The sequence below is a fragment of the Danio aesculapii genome, chromosome 10, assembly GCF_903798145.1.
Source record: "Danio aesculapii chromosome 10, fDanAes4.1, whole genome shotgun sequence".
Lineage (NCBI taxonomy): Eukaryota > Metazoa > Chordata > Actinopteri > Cypriniformes > Danionidae > Danio > Danio aesculapii.
This window is the reverse complement of record NC_079444.1, coordinates 4,869,128-4,884,127: the sequence shown is the minus strand read 5'-3', so window position 1 is coordinate 4,884,127 and position 15,000 is coordinate 4,869,128. Positions and strand designations below refer to the sequence as shown.

General features: G+C 36.9%; 1 protein-coding gene across 3 annotated transcripts in view; it reads left to right on the top strand.

Moving 5' to 3' along the window:
• Positions 1-15,000, top strand: part of ttc28 (tetratricopeptide repeat domain 28) — a 584,574-nt gene that overhangs the window by 543,278 nt on the left and 26,296 nt on the right. For all 3 annotated transcript variants that reach the window (XM_056466243.1, XM_056466242.1, XM_056466244.1), the window contains one exon: positions 6,428-6,568. In XM_056466243.1, the coding sequence (XP_056322218.1) occupies positions 6,428-6,568 (141 nt within the window). The remainder of the gene's footprint in view (positions 1-6,427; positions 6,569-15,000) is intronic.

Here is a 15,000-nt window from a genome sequence, read left to right as displayed (position 1 = left end):
AATAATTTTTGTAATATTTTAATCCTTTAATTCTTTTTCATTTGTAAAGATATTTGCGTATTGCTGTACATCCTGTGTGTATTAAACAATGTGTAAGCGAGTCGCACAAATAACGCGCTCTGCGCTGGACAATAGACCAGCTTTGATCTGGTCTATTGAACCGTCTATTAAAGTTCCTCAAAATAGTAATGTGTCAGCAATGCGCCTCAACACGCCTCCTTTTTTAGCGCAGAACTCCTATGGGTGCACATATGAGTGCAAATGCATTTGCTATTTAAACAGCGTGGCGCAAAACATCAAAACGACTCTTGCGCCAAGCTGAAACTAGCAAACAACAATTGCGTCGAGCCTTGCGCTGCATTGCGTCGGGTGTATGATAGATTCCAAAGTGTCATATTGGGAGACTCAAGCTGTGTTCACACCAGACAGGGATGAAGCGTCAAGTGCAAGTGATTTACATGTTGAGTCAATGCACAAACACGAATAGACATCCTGCAGCGCAGTTTGCGTGAATGATGCGAAAGTTCGAAAACTGATCTTAATGAGTACTGTGAACTTACTCCATTTAAGTTGAAGTATTGAGGTATTTAATTAACTTATTACCTTCAAGACTGAGTTCAAAACTCTTTTCAAATGAGTAGAATTAACTTGCAGTAAATTTTGAGTTAACTCCACTATTTCGTTAGATAAAGTTGACATGTTTAGCGTGCTGCTTATGCGCCCTGCGTGCCTCGTGTTTAAACCGCCTGCTGCGCCTCTTGTTTTGGCCTTGCGTGCCATGCACTCGCAGTTGAAAAAACGTCAACTCTGAGTAGAAAAAGCGTGTCTTTTTCATTGTCCAATCAAATTAAAGCAGAGGTGGGGTTTCCATTGCAGTGTTTGTGTTGTCAAGACAACAATGGAGACTTTTGAAGATGGCGAGAGACTTGTGGTTGCTGTTTTGAGTTATCCGGAGCTGTATGACTCACAAATCTTGAATATTACAGTATTATTAAATATTAAAAGTATATTAATATCAACAGCAACACTCACGCACAATACCCAGCTGATTCAGTCATTGCCTAGTGTCATAAAAAACCTTTTGTCAACAAAAAGGCAGCGTGGTGCGCCTCGCGTCTTTGGTAAAAGCGCGTTCAGTGTGATCAACCCCTTAGGCTGCAATATCATGGCATTCCTGAGGCCCAATGCTTGTGCTAGAAGGGCTCGACACTGCTAAGGATTCAGTAGGATTCTGCTAAGTGGCGCAGTAGGTATGCCATCGCCTCACAGCAAGAAGGTCTCTGGTTCGAGCCTCGGCTGGGTCAGTCGGCGTTTCTGTGTGGAGTTTGCATGTTCTCCCTGTGTTCGCATGGGTTTCCTCCGGGTGCTCCGGTTTCCCCCACAAGTTCAAAGACATGTGGTACAGGTGAATTGGGAAGGTTAAATTGTCCGTAGTGTATGAGTGTGAATGAGTGTGTGTGGATGTTTCCCAGATCTGAGTTGCGGCTGGTCTGAGTTACTGTCCTGCAAATTAAGCAAAAGAAACAACTTTTAATGACGAGTAATTAAAAATAATATTAATACATGATTATTTCACCTTGTAGCATCAGAAATGCCCCTTTCAAGTGCATCCACCATAGATGGCTTGCTAAACTTTTAGCAAACACCTTCCACTAGTGTTACTCTGGAGGCATAATTAAACTGAGCAACCTGAGCTAACCAGGGGGATCAGGTTAGACTATCTCTTACTATAGGAAGGCTTTTGTTTCCACGCATGTGTGTAACACACACTGTACGTCCTGTTGTGTTGTCTCACACATCCACAACATCTCAGATGTACGAGAGTCCTCGGGATGGGTCAAAAATGCAACCACTCAGCCCTCGACTATGCCAAAGTCCTTCCTTTCACGCACAAATATAAGAAGCAGATCTCACTCTCTGGCTCTTCTGGTGCTTGTCATTTCTGGTTGGCACCAAAACGCGATTATTTCCATCCTAGAGGAGCGTATCCCGACAAAGAATTAAATTAACATTTCAACAGGATTTGGGACAGCTTCCGTCTCTAGAGTGAGCGCCGGAACATGTTAGCCGAGATAAAGGAACAAACCGGGGAAAAAAAAAACGTCGGTGCCTGTTCATCTTAAAATACTTCACAAATCTATTGAACACGATTACCAGGCATTCTCGTTCCTTTTCAGAACAAAATGCTTGAGCAAACACGCTAACGAGCTATTCAGAGGTCTGTAGAACATTCACATCTCTTCATATCGACATGTTTTAATGGCATCTGATAACGCCTCCGAAATAATCAGCGGAGCATCTGCGTTGCGCATTAGGCGCAAATGAAACGCGTTGTGTGTGTAATTGAGGTGAGGTGGATAAAACCTTATTATCCCAATAGAAGACTCTAAGTGTGTCGTCTCGGATGAGCCAGAATACTGGAGAGATCTGTTTTTTTTTTCATTAAAGCTAATCAGAGAAATTTGCTTCCACTTTCCCCAGACACTGAGAGACTTGTGTGTAATTATCAGTGATTGTGACTGCCGTTGTACGCCAGTTATTTGGTCGTTTATAAAATTATTTCTGTTGTTTTGCATTGGATCTCAATGGACGCTGGCGATGAAAAGTCAACAAACATGTTCATGTCTGGATATAAAACCCAGTTTGTTTGGCAGCAGTATTGGGAATTGAGGAACGTTTCGTGTCGCAGATGTTGCGCTTTCAAGGGCTCCAATTACTGAATGTAAAATAAGTCATTCGTGTCTCCAGAATGTGTGAAGTTTCAGTTATATATACCCATCAGGGGCCGGTTGCACCAGCAAGTTAGCCTAGTTGTGACACTAAGTTACAACTTACACACTAAATATTTTCATGTTGCACCACTGAAGTTAGTTTAAATGTAAGGCTAACTAATTATTCACGGCAGCCTCTTCTTAGGTATAGATACATTATATATACACTTACTGGCCACTTTATTAGGTATACCTTACTAGTACCGTGTTGGACCACCTTTTGCCTTCATAACCGCCTTGAAGGATTTAAGATGCTGATGACCGTGATGCTGAAGATGCTGAATACTTTGTGGCATAGCTTCAACAAGGTACGGGAAATATTCCTCAGAGATTTTGGTCCATATTAACATGATATCATCACGTCAGCAGATTTGAAAGCTGCACATCCATGATGCCAATCTCCGGTTCCAATACATCCCAAAGGTGCTTTATTGGATTGAGAACAGGTGACCATGGAGGCCATTTTAGTACAGTGAACTCATTGTCGTGTTCAAGAAACCAGTCTGAGATGATTTGCGCTTTATGACATGGCGCGTTATCCTGCTGGAAGTAGCCATCCCTGTGTTCAGAGAAGCTCTTCTGCAGACCTCGGTTGTATCGAGTGGTTATTTGAGTTACTATTGCCTTTCTATCAGCTGGAACCAGTCTGGCCATTCTCCTCTAACCTCTGGCATCAACAAGGCATTTGCGCCCACAGAACTGCCGCTCACTGGATATCTTCTCTTTTTCAGATCATTCTCTGTAAACCCTAGAGATGGTTGTGCGTGAAAATCCCAATAGATCTGCAGTTTCTGAAATACTCAGACCAGCCCGTCTGGCTCAAACAACCATGACACATTCAAATTTACTTAAATCCTAAATCTTCCCCATTCCGATGCTCGGTTTGAAATGTTTTATATATAGTGTTGCAGAATTTTAAAGCAGTTTAGTGAGTTAAATGCTATTTATTTGATATGTCATTTATTGCGACTGCTCATTACTTTATGGAGAGCTTACCACCCACTAAATATGTTTTGCTGTAAGAACATCAGAAAGAGCTTTATTGCCAGGTATGTTCACACATATGAGGAATTTGTTTTCGTGACAGAGCTTCTACAGTGTAACAGCATTACAGAGACAGGACAAAAAACAGATACTAAATATATTTAAAAAAAAATAGAAGTAGTGAGTGCAAATATACAGATTGACAAGTGTATGTAGAGCTATATTACTATATACAACGTTATATGTGCAGCTGTTATGTGCAAATTGGCATGTAAAGTGTGTTGTTAAATAAGTGTATATGTGTATAAAAGTGTATAGCAGTAGTGATGTTGGTTCCGCAATTATTATGATCAAGTGTTCATGAGATGGATTGCCTGAGGGAAGAAACTGTTTCTGTGTCGGGCTGTTCTGGTGCGCAGTGCTCTGTAGCGTCGACCAGAAGGTAAATGTTCAAAGAGGCAGTGTGCTGGGTGTGAGGGGTCTAGAGTGATTTTGGCGGCCCTTCTGCTTGCTCTGGATAAGTATAGTTCTTGGGGAGTAGGAAGGGTTGTACCAGTGATTCGCTCAGCAGTCCGAACTATTCGACGTAGTCTTTGGAGATCGTGTTTAGTAGCTGAGCTAAACCAGACAGTTATTGATGTGCAGATGACTGATTCAATGATGGAGGTGTAGAACTGTTTCAGCAGCTCCTTTGGGAGGTTAAACTTCCTCAGCTGACGAAGAAAGTACAGCCTCTGTTGAGCTTTTTTGACAATGGAGTCAATGTGAGTGGCCGATAGGTGTGGAACATGTCGTGCAAGCGAAGTAAGAACAAATTTAGTTACAAACTAATTAGGAGTTCCTAAGCTTCTACTGTGGACCTAATGTTCTGGTTTTAGAAAGAACTTACGAACAGCTGGTATAACCCTACCAAAACCTTACTAAAGGAAAATGTTTTCTTTTTCTTTCTTTGTGTCTTTCTTTCTCGAACAAACAATACTTATGACTGAAAGAACGATTGTTCAATTAGATGAAAGTTGTTTGATGAATTATTCATTATTCATTCGTTCATTTGTTTGCTCAATTGTTGCTCAAACAAACAATCGTTAGACAAATGTTGTTTGACGAATCAGTCCTTCAGTCGTTCTTTCTTTTGTTCAGTCTTTCATTCATTCATTTCAAGAGTTCACACTTAGCTCACGATTTATACATAGCTTGTTTGGCGTGCTGTCCCGGGAGAGAGCCCTGAGCTCAAGGGATCCTCGAGCCCAGGGCTCCCTCCTTTCACAGGGCGAGGGGAGACTGAGCTCAGGTCGATCTGAAACTCCCCCGCTGCTGAGGCCAAAGTGAACTTCCTGAGGGTAAGACATTAGAAAAAAGATTTAGGCTTATTTTATCTATAATATAGAGCACATTTGGATGGTGGGAGGAAACCAGGGAACCCGGGGGAAACCCACGCGGACTCGGGGAGAACATGCAAACTCCGCACAGAAATACCAGATGGCCCAGTGAAGACCCAACGCCGTTGGTATTCTTGCTGTGAGGCAAACGTGCTAGTCACTGGGCCACCGTGCCGCACATTCTGGATAAAGGTGGAAGAAGGGGAGGAGGGGGTTTCTTCCAGACGAAGATAGTTGTAGAGAGGAAATGAGGATATATATAGTGACTTGGGATCCTTTGATTGGAGGATCATGATTAGCTAATGTGGACCAGCTGGGTCAATCATGAGCACATGCTCCTCTCGAAATTAGTTTAAAATTAAACTTCACTTGTTGTCGATTGTTACATTCTAATGAAGGTTTGTTAGATTAGACGAACGAATCATTCCCTTATTTGTTCTTTCTTTCTTTCTTTCTTTCTTTCTTTCTGTATTCTCTGATTCTTATGATCGAATGAACAATTGTTAAATTAGACAAATGTTGTTAGACGAATCTTTCATTTTTTCGTTCATTTAGTTATGTTAGTTAGTTTGTTAGATTAAATGTTGTTAGACCAATCAATCCTTCTTTCTTTTTTTCATTCTTTCTTTTTTTTGTTCGATTGTTATGATCGAACGAACAATTGTTAAACAAATGTTGTTAGACCAATCATTCCTTCTTTCTTTATTTCATACTTTCTTTCTTTTGTTTGATTGTTATATTCGAACGAACGATTGTTAGATTAAATGTTGTTAGACCAATCATTCCTTCTTTCTTTTTTCATTCTTTCTTTCTTTTGTTCGATTGTTATATTCGAACGAACGATTGTTAGATTAAATGTTGTTAGACCAATCATTCCTTCTTTCTTTTTTCATTCTTTCTTTCTTTTGTTCGATTGTTATGATCGAACGAACGATTGTTAGATTAAATGTTGTTAGACCAATCATTCCTTCTTTCTTTCATCACTTCTTTCTTTCTTTTGTTCGATTGTTATATTCGAACGAACGATTGTTAGACAAATGTTGTTAGATGAATCATACTTTCATTCATTCTTTCTTTTGTTTGTTCTTTATTTCATTCGTTTAATTGTTACATTAAAACAAACAATTCTTAGATGAGACAAACATTGTTAGACAAATCGATAGTTCCCTAACTCTTTCTTTCAAAACAAACAAAAAACATTAAGCCTATTTTTTTTCTTCTAAAAGTTTTCCTCAAGAGCAGAACATTACCTGTTATGGCAACATAGCTAGAATGAATTCCAATGTGTTTCAGAGCGTGTTCCAGCAGCGAGACGGAGAGTGAAGCAGGTGACCTTCTGGACCAGCAGTTTGAAGAACTCAATAATAAACTCAACTCAGTGACCGACCCCACTGGCTTTCTGAGGATGGTTTCCAGAAACAACCTCTTTAACAGGTCAGACACACTGTAAAAAATAAATCAGTAAAATTTACGGTAAAAAAAATGGCAGCTGTGGTTGCCAGTATTTTACCGTTAAAAATACGGTACAAACCGTAAAGTAATTTCTCATTTTTACAGTAAACTACAGTATTTAATTACTTTATAGATGTAATATGTCTGTATTTTGAATTACCAACATCTACACATCTTTTGTTACACAGACAGACACGTTATCACAGCCATATGCAGGTGGTGATGAGAAAGTTACATAATGAACCATTGCTCATTACAAATGCTCATCACAAACAACTTTTCCCACAGTCAGAGATGTTTATCAGTATATAGAGGGTGCTTCAGTGTCATTCACACAGCTACTGAACACCAGTATGGTAAAATGCATAAAATTAAAGTCATGAAATAAACATTGATTATCAACATTAGATGTAACATAAATCTCTTATGTACATAACTGATGGGAAAACAACTAAAAAGATCCACAGTAATGTCAACAAAAAGCTTAAAAAGTCATGTGCCATGCAGGGAATTCTGGGAAAGTCAATTTACGGTTATTTACCGTATATATTAAACATACTGTTAACCAGGTTACGTATTTTTACCGTAGCATTTTTACATTTTTTACCTTTGAAATCACAGCCATTTTTTACAGTGCACTAATCATTTTATTTAGCCAGTGGACGCTTTTCACAAGACTCTTATGACGCATTTAATGGTCATCGTCATCTTAAATCCTTTAAAGTTTTTAATATTTAGATTTTAAAAAAGTATGAACATTTACATGTAATTATTAGGGGTGTGACGAGATGCCTACTCACGAGAACGAGACGAGATTTTTACACTATTTTAAAGAAATCCTTAATGATGAAACATATCAATGGAATAGTCCTAGAATTCAAACATTTTGCTAATATATGAATGGAAAATAGATTTTTATCCCCAAAAAAAGTCAATTTAGGTGTTTTTTTATTAACTTTAAAAAATGAATTTACTTCCATTTTGTATGTGTGCAATTTCCATAATTATTCCCATAATTTTATGTATGTAATAGTTTTATAATAGTTTATATTGAATTCTATGCAATGAACATGCAAACACTGCAAAATATTTGTTAATATATAAATGGAAAATTGCAAACTCTACTAACTGGCTTTTCCCCTATAGAATTTCACAGTATTTACACTGCAGATCTTGATGGTCAGTTTGGATTTTGTGACAGTATCCGATTTGATGCTGTCACCGATAGATGACCTGTTTACATTTTTCATCTTTTAAAGGTGACTCGTATCCGATTGTCTGCATTTACACAGCACACGGCAAAAGGCGCAATGACTAGGAAAAAAAAGAGCGGGCGCCGACTGACAGCTGATAATAAAAAAGCGCTCGTTTCTCCATTCCTGTATTTATTCTGTTCGCATGGTTTCATTTTTTTATTTTCTTCTTGACAAGTTGTTTTGCTATAGTTTATGACAGAAATGTTCTGATTTGGCCGTCTTCTTTTAATCTAGGCCTTTTTAAACCAGTAGTCATCTTAATGTAATGTCCATGGCGTGATTTGTGCATGTGATGAATGCAAAAGTATTCTTTTATATTGGTTACGTGGCGGATGTTGCGCGCGCTCTCTCTCTCTCTCTCTCTCTCTCTCTCTCTCTCTCGAATATGCTTAAATACTTGTGCTACATGACAATATAAAAACCTTGTGTAGAATTTGGTCACTTCCGTACAGCATAAACGTGTTTGCTAATGATGAAGGCGGGTGTGTTGAGTCTCCAGCAGTTCAGTATGTGTGTGCGCTTAGAGATGTGTGTAGGTGCAGAGAATATAGCGTCAAACAGATGTGTAGACTGTCCTGTTGCAAAAGGTGGCTAAAAGTCCCACACGATGAAAATAGTTTGATTAGGATGTTTACATATCTGTACTGCACATTAATAATGCGGCTTTCTGCACATCTAACTCCGGTAAGAAAAAAAAAAGCGCCCACCCAACCAAGTGACGTGAAACACTGAGGCCAGCCGCACCTGGTGTGTGCAAAGCACGTGATTTGTAGTTCAAATTCAATCCTGCTTCTAATCTTCAATGCTAATTTCACCCTCACGCTCCATCATGCTAACATCTCAACTCACGGCACAACTTTTCACCTCGACGAGAAATATCGTGATTTAATCTCGCGAGATCTCGTGACACCCCTAGTATTTATGTATGTATTATATCATCTTTGCATTAAATTACAAAAAAAAAAAATAATTACAGTTTATGCGAGGCATTGGAAATGCAGCGTCTATGGGACAGGACAGCAAATTTGATGTTCTCTCCTCTGGTTGCTGTTATCAGTCTAAAGGAAAGGACACCAGTACTCAAGTAGCAGAAAAACTCAATCAAACACTATGGCCCAATCCCAATTCTACCCCTTAGCCCTTCCCCTTACCCCTACCCCTCATTTTGCGCGTTAATGTGAAGGGGTAGTGGTGTCCCAACCCTCTTTAACTTAAGGCGTAGGGCTAAGGGGAAGGGGTGAATACCCCTTCGAATGAAGATTTTTCAGGACCACACTCAAAACCAAGGGGTAAGAAAATTTCCCAGAATACACCATCCACATAGTAAACACAAGCGGCAACCTCCCGCTCTCCCTCGGGAAGCCAATACGGAAGTAACTAAAACTGCAATTCATCGACTCGGCTTGGGGGGGCTGGCTCCAGGAAGTCCAGGTCATTTCTGACTGCAATGGGAAATTGGCCATTTTTACAGCTGATAAAAACATGCTTACAGCCTGGTACAAAAGATGCCTTTGGTACATATAGCCACGATTAACCTTCATGACAACTGTGAGGGGGGTGAATTTTTTTATAACTCATCCGTTTCGTTTTTATTAAGTTATAATAAGTTTGCATAATTAAGGGCGTGGCCACTTGAGTGACAGCTAGGTCTCGCTGCTCGCTGTCTCGTCACCTGCGCTGATTACGGCTAATTAGCCGATGAACTCGGCATATACATCGTATTTTTGTTTTGGTTAATGTTTCTTTACACAGTCAATTGCCTTTTGGGATTATTTCCTACAATTATCAGATGATATGGCATGCTGTGTGCACTTAATTGTGCTCACAAACCATTCACGTGGGCTCCGTTTCCCTGGTGAGTGAAATTATATACTTGTATACCATCTCTGTAAATGTATTTGTTTTATTTAAGATCATTCATCATTAATATTTTTCTTTAGAGCTGTAATGCCCTCCAGAATCTGACAGATTGATTAGCTGTAGGCTCTAGAACAGTCATCTGAAGCGTTGTCATACAGTATTATGCTGGAGTTCATCAATAGTCTTGCATTTGATAACACAGACTATATTTGAAGTGTTTGGGCGTATTTTGCGTTTCCTCCTGTAGAAAAACATCATAAGAACAATGTTTAGTGGATCAATGTATTACTACAGTGTTTTTAAAAGTCTAAACACTTCATTGATATAGTGTACAGCCAAGCACATGTGGTCAGAACACAAACGAGTCGCAGGTAATAAAGTATCCTGGTAATTTGGTATCCTGCCGTCGGTGCAACGACGCACAAACAAAATGGTGACGGTTGGCTGCGCCTACTTGTAGCTTCATTTGCGCTCTTCAGAAACCTATGGGTGACGCCACTGATACTACGTCCATATATTTTACAGTCTGTGAGTAAACATAGTAAAACCTGGAAGTAAGATTGACAAATTAGTATTTTTGTCATTACTACGAATTTTTACAACAAACAAGCACATGTTTTTAATATATTCATAACCGCGTTCATGTTTTACATCATGCTTTAAAAAAATGCTAAAATAAAAACCGCTAATTTTCGCGATCTATAATCCATAATAATAACTCCTGTACAGCAGTCCCACAACATTCTGTCACTCGATGACACTCGAATCCCCTGTCAGAAAAGTCTAGTGGCTGGGAATGAGCTTTTTACACTGTCTGCTATACTGTTACTGTTGTTTTCGTGTGTTTACATAGATGAATATGGCCACTGTGTTATATGCATAGTACAGTTACGATCTTATTGCTACGTTAGATCGTCATGATAACATAATATACGCCTTCTGTGATTTCCTGAAGATAAATACCAAAAAATAAAGCAGCTGGAATCACTACAGCAGTCCCGATCATCTGATCTCATATGAAGATAGAGATCTCGATGACATATGATGACGTGTGCAGGTGCTGTCCCAGTTCTTTAGGGTAAATTTTGAAGCCCTTCTCCTTCACACTCGGATTTAAGGGCCAAGAGGAAGGGATAGGGGTACAAAAATAGAATTTGGATTGGGCCTAAATTGTTTTGCAATTAGTAAACATTTTTGCTCATCATGGATCTAAACTCTGCTGATGGGAAAGAGCAGCTCGGATGGATGATAATTAAGGAGGCTTTTAGACCACTTCTGATTCAGTTCAGCTGATCTCCGAGCCTGGCAGAGTCACTTTTAGCTTAGCTTAGCATAGATCATTGAATCAGATTAGACCATTAGCATATTATATTTTATTACTCAGCCCATTGGCATGTAGGAAAAGGATCTGTTTATTTATTACTGTTTTAAATCAATATAATATATCAACCTTTGATATTCTAAAATGTTGTTCATGTTGATATTTAAAAGACATTTGCTTTCAGTTTATTGGAAAGGAACGCTAGCACTCAAGTAGCGGAAAAACTCAATCAAACACTAAATGGTTTAGCAATTAGTAAACATTTTTGCTCGTCGTGGATCTAAACTCTGCTGGTGGGAAAGAGCAGCTCGGATGGATGATAATTAGGGAGCTGGTATATACTGAGGGATAGTTTGGCATTCATTCCAGTCCTTCACATCCTGATTCATTATGAGAGAAAAAGAGATGGTTATTAGCCCTGAAAGAGAGGGAGGGAGGAGGAGAGATAGAGAAAGACGACAGCCATGGCAGGAGGGTAGGAGACAAGGTTGTGCCGTGCGTTGTTAAAGACGAGGTCAGAGTGGCCATCATTAGAGCTGTGCTCCTCATTAAGAGCTCTCAGCACCACACATCTCTATATTCATTAAAACAAAGAGCGTCCCAGAACACTGTTCACTCCGCGGCTGCTCTAATGAGCACGTGTCAAAGCATTAAAGCAACAATTCAGTCTGAAAAACGACAATTCTCTCAAACCTATTTGACTTTATTCTCAAACAGCAGAGATTTCTTTTTAATCTGATGAATGTGTATGAGGATAAGAAGCTGTCTAACTCCAGAGTGAAAAATCAGTATCATAAATATGATAAAAGTGGTTAAAATGAGAGTTGATGAGACGAGTTGCTGATCGAACAATTGATTATACAGTTTCGTGTCAAAAGAAAAGTTTCATCGATGATCCAGGTATTGATAACTGCTTCCATTCATAACAGATTGTTGAAAGTAATGATTATTAGTGAATGAAAAGTTACGTTTTAGTAAGATTTGGACTTCGATTTGGATCCTGTTTTCGTATTATTATTATTTTTTAATCAAAATAGGCTCATTTTACAGCTTCGCTAAAGTTAAATAGTCGATCATTTTTGAATACATTATTCAATTTGGGTCTGACAGCAGCACTATTAGCTTAGCTTAGCATAGATCATTGAATTGGATTAGACCATTAGCATCTCGCTCCAAAAAAAAAAAAGTTGATTAAAAGAAAATTAAAGTTGTGGTTAAATTATGAAAATTGGATATAAAGGTCAAGAATAGACAATTAATGATGAACAATCTATTAAAAAGGTCCAGTGATTTATTAACGAATCGTTCTTTTGCTTTTCAAATATTTGAATATTCTAAAACTAAGATGATTTATTTAACTTGAAACTTTATTATATTGTAATATTCATTTATTCATTCATTTTCCTTCAGCTTAGTCTCTTTATCCAGGTATTGGGAACCGTTTCCATTCACAACAGATTGTTGCTTTTTTTTCTTCCTCACAACAGAATGATAGTAATGAATAAAGAGATACATTTTAGTTAGATTTGGACTTAAAATGATTCGGTGTTGTTTTTAATTTTAATTTTTATTTAAAATAGGCTCATTTTACAGCTCCCCTAAAGTTAAATAGTTGAGTTTGATCATTTTTTTAGTTCATTTAGTCGATCTTTGAGTCTGACAGGAGCACTTTTAACTTAGCTTAGCATAGATCATTGAATTGGATTAGACCATTAGCATCTCGCTCCAAAAAGGCTTTCGATAATTTTATAATATTATACAGCAGCTGAAATTAGTCGCCAGCTTGATTAAAAGAAAATTAAGGTTGTGGTTAAATTATGAAAATTGGATATAAGGGTCAAGAATAGACAATTAATGATGAGCAATCTATTAAAAAGGTCCAGTGATTTATTAACGAATCGTTCTTTTGCTTTTCATATATTTGAATATTCTAAAACTAAGATGATTTATTTAACTTGAAACTTTATTATATTGTAATATTCATTCATTCATTTTCCTTCAGCTTAGTCTTTTTATCCAGGTATTGGGAACGTTTCCATTCACAACAGATTGTTGTTGCTTTTTTCTTCCTCACAACAGATTGTTGAAAGTAATGATTATAAGTGAATAAAGAGATACATTTTAGTTAGATTTGGACTTCAAATGATTCGGTGTTGTTTTTAATTTTAATTTTAATTTAAAATAGGCTCATTTTACAGCTCCCCTAAAGTTAAATAGTTGAGTTTGATCATTTTTTAGTTCATTTAGCTGATCTTTGAGTCTGACAGGAGCACTTTTAACTTAGCTTAGCATAGATCATTGAATTGGATTAGACCATTAGCATCTCGCTCGAAAAAAAAAAAAAAGTTGATTAAAAGAAAATTAAAGTTATGGTCAAATTATGAAAATTGGATATAAAGGTCAATAATAATTATGTGCAATCTATTAAAAAGGTCCAGTGATTTGTTAACGAATCGTTCTTTTGCTTTTCAAATATTTTAATATTCTAAAACTAAGATGATTTATTTAACTTGAAACTTTATTATATTGTAATATTCATTCATTCATTTTCCTTCAGCTTAGTCTCTTTATCCAGGTATTGGGAACCGTTTCCATTCACAACAGATTGTTGTTGCTTTTTTTCTTCCTCACAACAGAATGATAGTAATGAATAAAGAGATACATTTTAGTTAGATTTGGACTTAAAATGATTCGGTGTTGTTTTTAATTTTAATTTTTATTTAAAATAGGCTCATTTTACAGCTTCGCTAAAGTTAAATAGTTGAGTTTGATCATTTTTTTAGTTCATTTAGCCGATCTTTGAGTCTGACAGGAGCACTTTTAACTTAGCTTAGCATAGATCATTGAATTGGATTAGACCATTAGCATCTCGCTCCAAAAATTTAAAAAAAGCTTTCGATAATTTTATAATATTATACAGCAGCTGAAATTAGTCGCCAGCTTGATTAAAAGAAAATTAAGGTTGTGGTTAAATCATGAAAATTGGATATAAGGGTCAAGAATAGACAATTAATGATGAGCAATCTATTAAAAAGGTCCAGTGATTTATTAACGAATCGTTCTTTTGCTTTTCATATATTTGAATATTCTAAAACTAAGATGATTTATTTAACTTGAAACTTTATTATATTGTAATATTCATTCATTCATTTTCCTTCAGCTTAGTCTTTTTATCCAGGTATTGGGAACGTTTCCATTCACAACAGATTGTTGTTGCTTTTTTCTTCCTCACAACAGATTGTTGAAAGTAATGATTATAAGTGAATAAAGAGATACATTTTAGTTAGATTTGGACTTCAAATGATTCGGTGTTGTTTTTAATTTTAATTTTAATTTAAAATAGGCTCATTTTACAGCTCCCCTAAAGTTAAATAGTGGAGTTTGATCATTTTTTAGTTCATTTAGCCGATCTTTGAGTCTGACAGGAGCACTTTTAACTTAGCTTAGCATAGATCATTGAATTGGATTAGACCATTAGCATCTCGCTCCAAAATTTAAAAAAAAGGCTTTCAATAATTTTATAATATTATACAGCAGCTGAAATTAGTCGCCAGCTTGATAAAAAGAAAATTAAAGTTATGGTTAAATCATGAAAATTGGATATAAGGGTCAAGAATAGACAATTAATGATGAGCAATCTATTAAAAAGGTCCAGTGATTTATTAACGAATCGTTCTTTTGCTTTTCATATATTTGAATATTCTAAAACTAAGATGATTTATTTAACTTGAAACTTTATTATATTGTAATATTCATTCATTCATTTTCCTTCAGCTTAGTTTTTTTATCCAGGTATTGGGAACCGTTTCGATTCACAACAGATTGTTGTTGTTATTGTTTATTTTCCTCACAACAGATATTTGAAATAATGATTATGAGTGAATAAAGAGTTACATTTTAGTTAGATTTGGACTTAAAATGATTCTCAGTGTTTATTTTAGTCAAAATTTTAGTTAAAATTTTACAGCTCGCCAGGA